At 55.4% G+C, this 14,469-nt stretch overlaps 2 protein-coding genes across 2 annotated transcripts; both read left to right on the top strand.

Moving 5' to 3' along the window:
- The first annotated feature begins 597 nt into the window (after positions 1-597).
- Positions 598-2,407, top strand: LOC145517291 (uncharacterized). The gene is made up of 3 exons (XM_081519568.1): positions 598-790; positions 1,190-1,502; positions 1,755-2,407. Exons 1-3 carry the CDS (start codon positions 656-658, stop codon positions 2,381-2,383), a joined length of 1,077 nt encoding a protein of 358 aa, XP_081375694.1. The 5' UTR covers positions 598-655; the 3' UTR covers positions 2,384-2,407.
- A 3,657-nt stretch (positions 2,408-6,064) lies between these two features.
- Positions 6,065-12,200, top strand: LOC145517185 (uncharacterized). The gene is made up of 3 exons (XM_081519450.1): positions 6,065-8,433; positions 8,833-9,145; positions 9,398-12,200. Exons 1-3 carry the CDS (start codon positions 8,197-8,199, stop codon positions 10,024-10,026), a joined length of 1,179 nt encoding a protein of 392 aa, XP_081375576.1. The 5' UTR covers positions 6,065-8,196; the 3' UTR covers positions 10,027-12,200.
- Positions 12,201-14,469: the final 2,269 nt, after the last annotated feature.

Genomic DNA, 14,469 nt, shown 5'->3' with positions numbered 1-14,469 from the left:
GGCCACTCTTTTCTATAAGAGAGGGAGACCTTCGAGTCTTCCTTTCGGTCCTCCAACTTGGATGCGGGGTCTCAAAACAGTCAGGAGGGGGAGTGCCTTTTCCTGGGTACCACGGCACATCCAGGCCTCGTTCTGCCCCATTCTGTGCTGTGTCAGCCCAGGAAGGAATCTTTCTTTCTGAAGTCTCAGCGCACACGCTCCACGTGATATCGGCCCCAGGTGGAAAGGCATGGAGCTGCTCGTAGGCCGACAGACCTAGGAAGCAGATGGGAGAATGACCGCCACTCTGCAGATGGAGAGACTGGGGAAACCCTGAGGGGCATATGCTTGTCCAGGGCCACACCACTTATGAGAAGAAGGAGCCTGGTCTGAGAGCAGCGGGGCCCTCGGAGCTCAGGCCCTGGCTGCACCCAGGCCTCCCCAGGGCTGTCGGCTGGGCTGGGTGGGTGTCAGTGTGCCTGCACATGGCTTAAGGGTGGTGGTCGAGCAGTCAGAAACCCAGAGATTCCCTTGGGAAGTTTTGGGGAAGGGACCTCAGCACGAACCCCAGGAAATGATGTCACCTGCCGGCAACAGAACCCAACAGAACCCGCAACCCGGGTATCCAGGCCTCGAGAGCGGAGAGGAGCCCCCAGCCAGATCACTTGCTGCCGAGATGTTCTGCTGTTTGCCCCTGCCCAGAGGCCGGGGCCTCAGGAGAGCTCACAGGCAGTGTGCGTGGGCACCCTGTCGACGTTGGCTCAGGGCACCCCCGAGACGCCTCTGGCCCTTTGCCCGGAGAAACAGAAAGGTAACACGGGGAGCCCCAGGCCGGGCCAGGCCACCTCTCCCATGCCACCCGGAAACACCGGGTCCTTTGCCTGTGTGTGTGGATGCGGGTTTCTCGGGGTGTGTCTCCCTCAAGGAAGCCCAGGTGGATGTGGGGTCAGAAGCCTGCGGACAAGTTGTGTCCACACCCCAGGGGAGAGCATGCTGGGCGGGATGGGGAGAGTGCGGGCAGGGCCGGCCGCCCAGGCTGACCTCACACCCTCAGGTGGGTCTCTTTCCTCCCGGGTGGGGATCTGAGCAGACACACGTCTCTGACCCTTCTGGGCAGAGAAGTTCGAGCAGGCCGAAGCAGCGGCTCCACTGGCCAGGCCCAGCTCGGAAAACTCCCAGCATGGCTGGCTGACGGTCACTGTCGTTGCAGAGCTTCCCACGTGATGAGGCCGAGGACGGGGACACCCCATCCAGCTCCCGGAGGGAGGGGTCGGAGCACCACCCCCCCGCCCGTGAGGCCCAGTGCAGGCTCCAGGTGAGCGTGCCCACGGAGGCATCAGCCCCACCGGGGGCGAAGCGGAGGCGGGGAAGGCCTGCTGCCGAGACACCGCCCAGGATACACCCGGCGGCCCAGTCTGAGGCTGCCACGGAGCTCAGCACACCCGGCTCCGACCCAGAGTCCCGAGAACCCCGGCCTCTGAGGCAGCAGGAGGACCTGGAGCCCAGCACGCCAGAGCACAGAGGTGAGGACGCTGGGGCTGGTGTACGGGAGTGTGTGCAGAGGGGGTGCTGAGCTACACAGGGACGAGTCCCCGAAAGCTGCTGCTGGGCCTGCAGCAAGCGCTGGCCTCACACCCCCCGCCCCCCATCTTGCACACTTCAGTCCCAAAAGACATCCGACCCTGGGTATTCTTTGGGAATCTCTTGGAAGCTTTCTGTCCCGGGATACGCACATGCCAAGGCTGGCCTGCGGGCAAACGATGCTTCTCCCACAGCTCTAGCACTGGCCTCCAACTGGAACCAGGCTCCACTTCCCAGACCTGTCCCTACAGAGGTGGTGGCTCCAGGTGCAGGACCCAGGGATCCCCCGAGGGCAGATGGAGAACCGAGACTTGCCCTCGCAGAGACACCAGGCCAGCTGGGTACTGGCCAGCACACCGGGCAGATCGGATCTCCGTGCCTGCAGGACCCCCAGCCCCAGGCACTGATGTCCCACCCCCTCAGCCAGAACCTCCACCTCCACGTGCACCTCTACCTGCTCGGCCTTTGGCAGGAGAACCCGAGGCAGAGGAGGAGTCACCGCCTCGGCAGGGAGAGCCTGCCCTGGCTCCCGCGCAACACCCAGACGCCCACGATGACTCACCCACCCCTGCAGGGAGAACGAGCCCCCGCTCTGGACAGAGACCCAGAGCCCTTGCCGGAAACACCACGTCCAGGGGAGCGGTCGGCTCTGCAGCCTCCATCCCTGTCTGCTCACCGTGGACGCCGTCAACTCGGTCTGCCCCCAGGGGACATGGAGTTCCTTTCCCCCGAACTGCTTTGCATTTGGTTTGTTTCCACCTTTCTGGTGATGTTTTCTTTTTTGCGTGGTTTCCTGTATTTTTGTTGGTTAAGTTGGGATTAGTAAACTTTTTCATCATTGTTGCAATTTGGGAACACTGTTGTGTAACTCTGGTGATACTGTGTTACCATCACCACTTTGTAGTTTCAGACCCGTTCCATCTTTATGCCCCACCCCCCAACAAAGCCTGGATTCAAGGCAAGCACGCCCTGTTCATCCCTCCGCCCGATCCTGAACACAATTTCATCTTTTCCTTCTGCATTCCTTCCTATATTCTTGGTGTCCCCAATCAATGACTCTCAGTGAAATGACTGAAGGAGTTTTTTTCGGACGCTCCACCTACTGTAAGACTCCACTGGAGAGTTCTCATGTTTATGTCCTTTGAACTAGCCTTTGATAGCTGAAAGGACGTTGTACGTCCTTTCAAGATACCATGTGCCAAACGAAGCCCTTTTGGCAAATGCCATCATTATCTCCAGGCAGGCATTGCTGTTTGAAGGGTGCCATCTCAGCCAGAAGGCAGAGGCTGAGCTCCTCTTGTTGCACCAGCTCCCAAAAGAAGCCAAGAAAGGGAGCTGGAACAACAAACCACCCCAACGCCCAGGAAAGCGTTCTTCATGACAGAAGGCTAGAAAATGACCCAACATCCTTGTGGCCCAGAACCCCTCTAGAAATTCACTGTTCCATAAAAAAGAGAAACAGATGGGAAGTTCCAAGGAGAGGCAATGCCCATGGCCAGTGTATTTTAGAGACGGCCTGACCGCTCCGGGGAAGACACGCACTGACAGAACCCCTTGGGAAACAGCCGTGATAGTCCTCACTGTCGTAAGGGATTCCTCTGGGGACAACCTGCCCTGGGCACCACACGAGGGAGCAGACCGGCTTCTCTTCCTCTGCCCCCACACCATTCACTCATGAAGGCAGCTCAGGTGTTCTCATGCCCTGCCTGCCTGCCTGCCTGGCTCATCCGTGAGCTGTGGCCACCTCCAGGACAGGACTCCACCTTCTGCTCTCTGTGTACCGTGAATCTGCACACAGTGGGCTTTCAGAACCTTAGGAGACTTGAGCCATTCCCACTCGAGCCAGAACCCTCCCCAGGAAGGAAAACAGCTGTGGAGTCCTTTTGGCCCCAGCACTGGTTCCGAAACCCTGGCGGCTCCTAGAGCCTCTACGGTGTGAAGAGGGAGGTCCCTTTTGACAGAGCTTTCCGGCCGTCAGATCTAAGCTGCTGTTTCACTGTCAGCTGTGTCTCTTCCGTTGCAGTGTTGCAGGTGGGCCACGCTGCTCCAAAGGAGCTCACAAGCTGAGTTTCAAGGGAGGTATTGAGAGGACAGGGATGGCTACAACGTGCTGCAAACTGAGTGAGGGTCCCCACAATCCTCAGCAAAGGTGTGTGGTGTGCAAGTGGGGAGTAGAGGGCCCCCAAGTTCCAAAGGAAGGGAGGTACTCGGGAGCTAAAGCCCTTGGCTGCTGTGGTAGCAGCTGCAGATGGCAGCTCGTCCACAGTGCACTTCGAATGAGGTCATATGAGCGGGACTCTGGAAATGGCTCCGAAATCCAGAGAAAGGGGTCAGGGTATGTGGGAATCCGGCGGGGGTGGGGGGTGGATGAAGGAAGGTGTCCTTCCTCTCTCCAGTGCAATTTGGTTTGGTGAGTCTCAAAGCTACCAGATGGCACTTCCCAAGTCAGGCCCCCGCAGGAATCAGGGTGGGCTGCATGCCTCGGCCCCTGCCACAGGGACAAGCCACACCAGTGGCCTCCCTGAGCTCCAATGGCCGGATCTGGGGGTTCTGTCTGGGTGCACACCTGCTTGTTCTGGCCAAGTTCCCCGCTTCTCTGAGCACCAGCTTCAACCTCTCGAATGAGGACATCGATTGCTACCTTGGCACGTTACTCTCTTCATCCTGTGAAGACTCATTAGGCTTATCCTACAATTACTAGCTGGCCCGAGGAGATATCTCCTGAATCCAGATTAAGCTGGAGTCTCCCAGGCTCATCTGGCATGTCTTCCCTGAAGTCTGCCAAAACCCACACCCTTGCGTTTCCAGGGACTCCCCTTAGCCAGCTGGGCAGAAAACCCAGCATGTTTCAAACAAGCTGACAGACAAGCGGGAGAGGACTCACGGGCAGACGGCTTCCCTCAGGTCTCGGGTGGAGCTCTGGGACCACAGCAGCAACAGGCCATCCCAGTCCCTGGGCTCAGCAGCGCCCTCATTCTCACGCCGGCGGCTCTGCCCTGAGGGGAGCAGGAAGGTCACCAACTGCCGCAGGCGGACCTCACGCCCCTCCCACTTATGGAGCCTGACCTCCCCCGGCCCCACCCCTTCCCCTACCCCAGCAGGACGAGAGCTCCTCTTCCCCTGGCTTCTAACGTGAGGCCCGGCCCTGGGCCCCGATTGGGCACTGCCCCAGTCCGGAGCCAATCACAGTGGCCAAGGAGGTGGAAGGCACCGATTGGCCAGGGCCAGGTCATGTGACCATACTCCCCAGGAAACTCAAATATTACCAAGATTCCCTAAGAAACCAATGAACAAAATTATCCAGTAAAGGCAAACCGTACTTTTTAATGAGGCCAAAGTCACAGGAAAAAAAAAAAAAAAAGCTTCACAATGAAGTGCTCAAGGAAGCTGCAAAATAAACTTTCAGAAAAGTTTAGTAGTTTTTTTAATAGGGTGACGGAGAGCTATACCTATCCCATATATGTGAATTTAGGTTTAAACTAGATTTCCCTTGGCTATTTTATAAGACAAAAAAACCCACATCACCCCCTTTCACTCCCCCCCACACCCAAAAAGTGTTTTAATCTATTGAATTTTTGTGTCCTCAGTTGTGTCTGATTCACGGCAACTCACGATCTCTACACAGCCAGGCTCTTCCGTCCATGGAATTCAGGGCAATTTTTTCTGTCACAGTAAATGCCCACCCTGGGTGATCCAAACGGAAGGGCTCAGAGGCTCCTGAGAGACTAACTCCTTTCAGCTGAGCACAGAGCTGGCTCCTCACTGGGATGCCTGTGGCCTGGGGCTCCCAGAGGGGAGAGCAGCACTCGCCCCACCGTGTGGTCACTGCTGGAAGTGCAGGCTGCTCCTCACTCCCCCTTGACAGTGTCCCTGAGGGCAGAACAGTGTGAAGTTAATCAAGGTGGAAACGCAAACTCCAATGCAAGCAAACTTCCCTCAAGGTCTCCAATACCACTCAGGAACAGGGTATTGGAAACTGCAGGGGATGACATGAATGAAGATGGAGACTTGACACCTTACACCGAGTTCACTTCCAGTTATCCCTAGACAAACATTCCATGAAAACTTGTCACAAATCTAGAGGAACAATGAGCCGAAACCGGACACGTGCTTTGAGTCTTCACACACAAAACTAAAAGGCAGTCCACAAAAAAAACCAGGAGAATACAGTGGACTTTGCAAAATCAAAGATATCTACTGTGGGAAAGACCTCAGTACAAAAGCAAAAGACAGGTCACACATCGCGAGACGAATGAGTGGAAACACAAAGCTTATCAAGGATGTGTCTCCAAACAGACAAAGAACACCAACACAACAAGCCTGTGAAAACTAGGGAAAGGTCTGAAGGGACACCAGACTGAGGAAGACACACACAGAGTATCCCGGATGATGTCCAGCACTGAGGGCCTGAAGAATCAACAGTCTAGTTGTACCTCCTCAGGCCTGTGTGACCCTGGGTGAGGCCTCTGTTTCCCGGTGGCCCTGAGAGATGGACAGGGAGGAAGGGGAAGAGAAATCACTTGCATTTCTAATACTCACAGCAAAGTCTTCCAATGAGAAGGGAATTATCACCCCCACTGACAATGCCATTCACTGAAGTGATCCCCACGGGTCCATCTAACCCAGAAGGGAAGGAAGGACCTGTTCTCACAAAACGGCGAGAGATGGAAGAAGGAAGATCAAGCCCACACCAATCCCTGGAAAGAGAAGCTGTGCTCAGGGCTTGAAAGAATTCCTATTTGGAAAATGATATCCCAGCCCCACAAGGCAATCCACAGCTTCGATGCTATTCCTCCCAAAATGCCAATGCATTTTCGCACCCAACCAAGAATTGCAAAAGGGGTACGGAAACAGAAAAGAGCCTAAATTGTCAATACAATCCGACGAAAAAGCCCCGATACGGACATCCAAGGTTGTGTGAAAGGAAATTAGACGACCAAACTAGGATCCTCAGGAGAGTATCGGAGAAGGCAATGGCGACCCACTCCAGTACTCTTGCCTGGAAAATGCCCTGGACGGAGGAGCCTGGTAGGCTGCAGGCCATGGGGTCGCGCAGAGTCAGACACGACTGAAGTGACTTAGCCGCAGCAGCAGCAGCAGGAGCCGGACAGTATGCTATTGGGAATACAACAACACACACAGATCCAGATCGATGGAATAAAGTTGAGGGTCCAGACACAGACCCCAGCATCCATGCTCAACTCATCTCTGACACAGAAGGGGAGAATATCCAAATGGGAACAAGAAAGCCTCTTCAATACATGTCCATGGGAAAACCAGACAGCTACATCTGAAGAACGCTATTGGTTTTGATCTCAGACCACCTCAATATCGGGGAAAACCTCACCCTAAAGGCTGATGTCATGAGATAGCTAGAAAGAAGCGTAGGTCAAAGGCTCCTTAACATCAGAGTCTCCTTGCCATTTGCTGGGCGGAGGTAGAAATGGGTCTCTTCAAGTAAGGGAAAGAGGTACACGAAGTACACCAATGGGTTTCCATCCAATGGAACCTCTTCACAACAGAGAAGCTAAGCAAGCATTCACAAATGCAAAAGAGAGGAAACGGAACACGAGAGACTCCTTGCAAGTGGTGTATCTGAGAAGGGGTTCATATGGAAAGAGACGAAGAATGCACAGCACTCAGATTCCAAGAAACACCACCACCACCCTTGACCCTTCCCCCATGACCAACTCCGACCTAAAGCCTTTCTCTCCCTCTAACCTATCCCTAAAACATAACCCTCATCTAATCATATACATGTGCATTCCTAGCATCCATCCGTCCACACACGAGAGAGAAAGAGGAAGACACAGACTGAATTGAGAAAGGAAAAGAGAGGGACACAGCCAGAGAGAGACACGGAACCAAAGAGAGGAAAGGAGTCGATGGTCCAGACTTTTCATCAATCTGTCTCGAAGGTAGAAGCAATGACAGCGCCCATCCACCCCAGAAGGGGGAAAAGGACGGAAGGTTTGGAGAGGAAAAGACAAGAACGCAGGGAGCCATTAGAAGCTCAGCCACCCGCAGAAGCCGAGCTGGGACACTTGAACAGAATCTCAATGGAAACAGAGGACCAGAAAGTTGGCCACTCTTTTCTATAAGAGAGGGAGACCTTCGAGTCTTCCTTTCGGTCCTCCAACTTGGATGCGGGGTCTCAAAACAGTCAGGAGGGGGAGTGCCTTTTCCTGGGTACCACGGCACATCCAGGCCTCGTTCTGCCCCATTCTGTGCTGTGTCAGCCCAGGAAGGAATCTTTCTTTCTGAAGTCTCAGCGCACACGCTCCACGTGATATCGGCCCCAGGTGGAAAGGCATGGAGCTGCTCGTAGGCCGACAGACCTAGGAAGCAGATGGGAGAATGACCGCCACTCTGCAGATGGAGAGACTGGGGAAACCCTGAGGGGCATATGCTTGTCCAGGGCCACACCACTTATGAGAAGAAGGAGCCTGGTCTGAGAGCAGCGGGGCCCTCGGAGCTCAGGCCCTGGCTGCACCCAGGCCTCCCCAGGGCTGTCGGCTGGGCTGGGTGGGTGTCACTGTGCCTGCACATGGCTTAAGGGTGGTGGTCGAGCAGTCAGAAACCCAGGGATTCGCTTGGGAAGTTTTGGGGAAGGGACCTCAGCACGAACCCCAGGAAATGATGTCACCTGCCGGCAACAGAACCCAACAGAACCCGCAACCCGGGTATCCAGGCCTCGAGAGCGGAGAGGAGCCCCCAGCCAGATCACTTGCTGCCGAGATGTTCTGCTGTTTGCCCCTGCCCAGAGGCCGGGGCCTCAGGAGAGCTCACAGGCAGTGTGCGTGGGCACCCTGTCGACGTTGGCTCAGGGCACCCCCGAGACGCCTCTGGCCCTTTGCCCGGAGAAACAGAAAGGTAACACGGGGAGCCCCAGGCCGGGCCAGGCCACCTCTCCCATGCCACCCGGAAACACCGGGTCCTTTGCCTGTGTGTGTGGATGCGGGTTTCTCGGGGTGTGTCTCCCTCAAGGAAGCCCAGGTGGATGTGGGGTCAGAAGCCTGCGGACAAGTTGTGTCCACACCCCAGGGGAGAGCATGCTGGGCGGGATGGGGAGAGTGCGGGCAGGGCCGGCCGCCCAGGCTGACCTCACACCCTCAGGTGGGTCTCTTTCCTCCCGGGTGGGGATCTGAGCAGACACACGTCTCTGACCCTTCTGGGCAGAGAAGTTCGAGCAGGCCGAAGCAGCGGCTCCACTGGCCAGGCCCAGCTCGGAAAACTCCCAGCATGGCTGGCTGACGGTCACTGTCGTTGCAGAGCTTCCCACGTGATGAGGCCGAGGACGGGGACACCCCACCCAGCTCCCGGAGGGAGGGGTCGGAGCACCACCCCCCCGCCCGTGAGGCCCAGTGCAGGCTCCAGGTGAGCGTGCCCACGGAGGCATCAGCCCCACCGGGGGCGAAGCGGAGGCGGGGAAGGCCTGCTGCCGAGACACCGCCCAGGATACACCCGGCGGCCCAGTCTGAGGCTGCCACGGAGCTCAGCACACCCGGCTCCGACCCAGAGTCCCGAGAACCCCGGCCTCTGAGGCAGCAGGAGGACCTGGAGCCCAGCACGCCAGAGCACAGAGGTGAGGACGCTGGGGCTGGTGTACGGGAGTGTGTGCGGAGGGGGTGCTGAGCTACACAGGGACGAGTCCCCGAAAGCTGCTGCTGGGCCTGCAGCAAGCGCTGGCCTCACACCCCCCGCCCCCCATCTTGCACACTTCAGTCCCAAAAGACATCCGACCCTGGGTATTCTTTGGGAATCTCTTGGAAGCTTTCTGTCCCGGGATACGCACATGCCAAGGCTGGCCTGCGGGCAAACGATGCTTCTCCCACAGCTCTAGCACTGGCCTCCAACTGGAACCAGGCTCCACTTCCCAGACCTGTCCCTACAGAGGTGGTGGCTCCAGGTGCAGGACCCAGGGATCCACCGAGGGCAGATGGAGAACCGAGACTTGCCCTCGCAGAGACACCAGGCCAGCTGGGTACTGGCCAGCACACCGGGCAGATCGGATCTCCGTGCCTGCAGGACCCCCAGCCCCAGGCACTGATGTCCCACCCCCTCAGCCAGAACCTCCACCTCCACGTGCACCTCTACCTGCTCGGCCTTTGGCAGGAGAACCCGAGGCAGAGGAGGAGTCACCGCCTCGGCAGGGAGAGCCTGCCCTGGCTCCCGCGCAACACCCAGACGCCCACGATGACTCACCCACCCCTGCAGGGAGAACGAGCCCCCGCTCTGGACAGAGACCCAGAGCCCTTGCCGGAAACACCACGTCCAGGGGAGCGGTCGGCTCTGCAGCCTCCATCCCTGTCTGCTCACCGTGGACGCCGTCAACTCGGTCTGCCCCCAGGGGACATGGAGTTCCTTTCCCCCGAACTGCTTTGCATTTGGTTTGTTTCCACCTTTCTGGTGATGTTTTCTTTTTTGCGTGGTTTCCTGTATTTTTGTTGGTTAAGTTGGGATTAGTAAACTTTTTCATCATTGTTGCAATTTGGGAACACTGTTGTGTAACTCTGGTGATACTGTGTTACCATCACCACTTTGTAGTTTCAGACCCGTTCCATCTTTATGCCCCACCCCCCAACAAAGCCTGGATTCAAGGCAAGCACGCCCTGTTCATCCCTCCGCCCGATCCTGAACACAGTTTCATCTTTTCCTTCTGCATTCCTTCCTATATTCTTGGTGTCCCCAATCAATGACTCTCAGTGAAATGACTGAAGGAGTTTTTTTCGGACGCTCCACCTACTGTAAGACTCCACTGGAGAGTTCTCATGTTTATGTCCTTTGAACTAGCCTTTGATAGCTGAAAGGACGTTGTACGTCCTTTCAAGATACCATGTGCCAAACGAAGCCCTTTTGGCAAATGCCATCATTATCTCCAGGCAGGCATTGCTGTTTGAAGGGTGCCATCTCAGCCAGAAGGCAGAGGCTGAGCTCCTCTTGTTGCACCAGCTCCCAAAAGAAGCCAAGAAAGGGAGCTGGAACAACAAACCACCCCAACGCCCAGGAAAGCGTTCTTCATGACAGAAGGCTAGAAAATGACCCAACATCCTTGTGGCCCAGAACCCCTCTAGAAATTCACTGTTCCATAAAAAAGAGAAACAGATGGGAAGTTCCAAGGAGAGGCAATGCCCATGGCCAGTGTATTTTAGAGACGGCCTGACCGCTCCGGGGAAGACACGCACTGACAGAACCCCTTGGGAAACAGCCGTGATAGTCCTCACTGTCGTAAGGGATTCCTCTGGGGACAACCTGCCCTGGGCACCACACGAGGGAGCAGACCGGCTTCTCTTCCTCTGCCCCCACACCATTCACTCATGAAGGCAGCTCAGGTGTTCTCATGCCCTGCCTGCCTGCCTGCCTGGCTCATCCGTGAGCTGTGGCCACCTCCAGGACAGGACTCCACCTTCTGCTCTCTGTGTACCGTGAATCTGCACACAGTGGGCTTTCAGAACCTTAGGAGACTTGAGCCATTCCCACTCGAGCCAGAACCCTCCCCAGGAAGGAAAACAGCTGTGGAGTCCTTTTGGCCCCAGCACTGGTTCCGAAACCCTGGCGGCTCCTAGAGCCTCTACGGTGTGAAGAGGGAGGTCCCTTTTGACAGAGCTTTCCGGCCGTCAGATCTAAGCTGCTGTTTCACTGTCAGCTGTGTCTCTTCCGTTGCAGTGTTGCAGGTGGGCCACGCTGCTCCAAAGGAGCTCACAAGCTGAGTTTCAAGGGAGGTATTGAGAGGACAGGGATGGCTACAACGTGCTGCAAACTGAGTGAGGGTCCCCACAATCCTCAGCAAAGGTGTGTGGTGTGCAAGTGGGGAGTAGAGGGCCCCCAAGTTCCAAAGGAAGGGAGGTACTCGGGAGCTAAAGCCCTTGGCTGCTGTGGTAGCAGCTGCAGATGGCAGCTCGTCCACAGTGCACTTCGAATGAGGTCATATGAGCGGGACTCTGGAAATGGCTCCGAAATCCAGAGAAAGGGGTCAGGGTATGTGGGAATCCGGCGGGGGTGGGGGGTGGATGAAGGAAGGTGTCCTTCCTCTCTCCAGTGCAATTTGGTTTGGTGAGTCTCAAAGCTACCAGATGGCACTTCCCAAGTCAGGCCCCCGCAGGAATCAGGGTGGGCTGCATGCCTCGGCCCCTGCCACAGGGACAAGCCACACCAGTGGCCTCCCTGAGCTCCAATGGCCGGATCTGGGGGTTCTGTCTGGGTGCACACCTGCTTGTTCTGGCCAAGTTCCCCGCTTCTCTGAGCACCAGCTTCAACCTCTCGAATGAGGACATCGATTGCTACCTTGGCACGTTACTCTCTTCATCCTGTGAAGACTCATTAGGCTTATCCTACAATTACTAGCTGGCCCGAGGAGATATCTCCTGAATCCAGATTAAGCTGGAGTCTCCCAGGCTCATCTGGCATGTCTTCCCTGAAGTCTGCCAAAACCCACACCCTTGCGTTTCCAGGGACTCCCCTTAGCCAGCTGGGCAGAAAACCCAGCATGTTTCAAACAAGCTGACAGACAAGCGGGAGAGGACTCACGGGCAGACGGCTTCCCTCAGGTCTCGGGTGGAGCTCTGGGACCACAGCAGCAACAGGCCATCCCAGTCCCTGGGCTCAGCAGCGCCCTCATTCTCACGCCGGCGGCTCTGCCCTGAGGGGAGCAGGAAGGTCACCAACTGCCGCAGGCGGACCTCACGCCCCTCCCACTTATGGAGCCTGACCTCCCCCGGCCCCACCCCTTCCCCTACCCCAGCAGGACGAGAGCTCCTCTTCCCCTGGCTTCTAACGTGAGGCCCGGCCCTGGGCCCCGATTGGGCACTGCCCCAGTCCGGAGCCAATCACAGTGGCCAAGGAGGTGGAAGGCACCGATTGGCCAGGGCCAGGTCATGTGACCATACTCCCCAGGAAACTCAAATATTACCAAGATTCCCTAAGAAACCAATGAACAAAATTATCCAGTAAAGGCAAACCGTACTTTTTAATGAGGCCAAAGTCACAGGAAAAAAAAAAAAAAAAGCTTCACAATGAAGTGCTCAAGGAAGCTGCAAAATAAACTTTCAGAAAAGTTTAGTAGTTTTTTTAATAGGGTGACGGAGAGCTATACCTATCCCATATATGTGAATTTAGGTTTAAACTAGATTTCCCTTGGCTATTTTATAAGACAAAAAAACCCACATCACCCCCTTTCACTCCCCCCCACACCCAAAAAGTGTTTTAATCTATTGAATTTTTGTGTCCTCAGTTGTGTCTGATTCACGGCAACTCACGATCTCTACACAGCCAGGCTCTTCCGTCCATGGAATTCAGGGCAATTTTTTCTGTCACAGTAAATGCCCACCCTGGGTGATCCAAACGGAAGGGCTCAGAGGCTCCTGAGAGACTAACTCCTTTCAGCTGAGCACAGAGCTGGCTCCTCACTGGGATGCCTGTGGCCTGGGGCTCCCAGAGGGGAGAGCAGCACTCGCCCCACCGTGTGGTCACTGCTGGAAGTGCAGGCTGCTCCTCACTCCCCCTTGACAGTGTCCCTGAGGGCAGAACAGTGTGAAGTTAATCAAGGTGGAAACGCAAACTCCAATGCAAGCAAACTTCCCTCAAGGTCTCCAATACCACTCAGGAACAGGGTATTGGAAACTGCAGGGGATGACATGAATGAAGATGGAGACTTGACACCTTACACCGAGTTCACTTCCAGTTATCCCTAGACAAACATTCCATGAAAACTTGTCACAAATCTAGAGGAACAATGAGCCGAAACCGGACACGTGCTTTGAGTCTTCACACACAAAACTAAAAGGCAGTCCACAAAAAAAACCAGGAGAATACAGTGGACTTTGCAAAATCAAAGATATCTACTGTGGGAAAGACCTCAGTACAAAAGCAAAAGACAGGTCACACATCGCGAGACGAATGAGTGGAAACACAAAGCTTATCAAGGATGTGTCTCCAAACAGACAAAGAACACCAACACAACAAGCCTGTGAAAACTAGGGAAAGGTCTGAAGGGACACCAGACTGAGGAAGACACACACAGAGTATCCCGGATGATGTCCAGCACTGAGGGCCTGAAGAATCAACAGTCTAGTTGTACCTCCTCAGGCCTGTGTGACCCTGGGTGAGGCCTCTGTTTCCCGGTGGCCCTGAGAGATGGACAGGGAGGAAGGGGAAGAGAAATCACTTGCATTTCTAATACTCACAGCAAAGTCTTCCAATGAGAAGGGAATTATCACCCCCACTGACAATGCCATTCACTGAAGTGATCCCCACGGGTCCATCTAACCCAGAAGGGAAGGAAGGACCTGTTCTCACAAAACGGCGAGAGATGGAAGAAGGAAGATCAAGCCCACACCAATCCCTGGAAAGAGAAGCTGTGCTCAGGGCTTGAAAGAATTCCTATTTGGAAAATGATATCCCAGCCCCACAAGGCAATCCACAGCTTCGATGCTATTCCTCCCAAAATGCCAATGCATTTTCGCACCCAACCAAGAATTGCAAAAGGGGTACGGAAACAGAAAAGAGCCTAAATTGTCAATACAATCCGACGAAAAAGCCCCGATACGGACATCCAAGGTTGTGTGAAAGGAAATTAGACGACCAAACTAGGATCCTCAGGAGAGTATCGGAGAAGGCAATGGCGACCCACTCCAGTACTCTTGCCTGGAAAATGCCCTGGACGGAGGAGCCTGGTAGGCTGCAGGCCATGGGGTCGCGCAGAGTCAGACACGACTGAAGTGACTTAGCCGCAGCAGCAGCAGCAGGAGCCGGACAGTATGCTATTGGGAATACAACAACACACACAGATCCAGATCGATGGAATAAAGTTGAGGGTCCAGACACAGACCCCAGCATCCATGCTCAACTCATCTCTGACACAGAAGGGGAGAATATCCAAATGGGAACAAGAAAGCCTCTTCAATACATGTC

This window comes from Giraffa tippelskirchi, chromosome 8 (genome assembly GCF_054371585.1).
Source record: "Giraffa tippelskirchi isolate mGirTip1 chromosome 8, T2T-mGirTip1v1.2.pri, whole genome shotgun sequence".
In the NCBI taxonomy this organism is placed as follows: Eukaryota; Metazoa; Chordata; class Mammalia; order Artiodactyla; family Giraffidae; genus Giraffa; species Giraffa tippelskirchi.
This window is presented reverse-complemented; position numbering and strand designations above follow the sequence as displayed.

What these genes read in the sequence shown, in the direction of transcription:
- LOC145517291 (XM_081519568.1), top strand. Translation starts at nt 656, where the DNA reads ATGTTCTGCTGTTTGCCCCTGCCCAGAGGCCGGGGCCTCAGGAGAGCT. An exon ending in TTGCCCGGAGAAACAGAAAG is followed by an intron (nt 791 to 1,189) that starts GTAACACGGGGA and finishes CTGTCGTTGCAG; the next exon opens with AGCTTCCCACGTGATGAGGC. An exon ending in CAGCACGCCAGAGCACAGAG is followed by an intron (nt 1,503 to 1,754) that starts GTGAGGACGCTG and finishes CTTCTCCCACAG; the next exon opens with CTCTAGCACTGGCCTCCAAC.
- LOC145517185 (XM_081519450.1), top strand. Translation starts at nt 8,197, where the DNA reads ATGATGTCACCTGCCGGCAACAGAACCCAACAGAACCCGCAACCCGGG. An exon ending in TTGCCCGGAGAAACAGAAAG is followed by an intron (nt 8,434 to 8,832) that starts GTAACACGGGGA and finishes CTGTCGTTGCAG; the next exon opens with AGCTTCCCACGTGATGAGGC. An exon ending in CAGCACGCCAGAGCACAGAG is followed by an intron (nt 9,146 to 9,397) that starts GTGAGGACGCTG and finishes CTTCTCCCACAG; the next exon opens with CTCTAGCACTGGCCTCCAAC.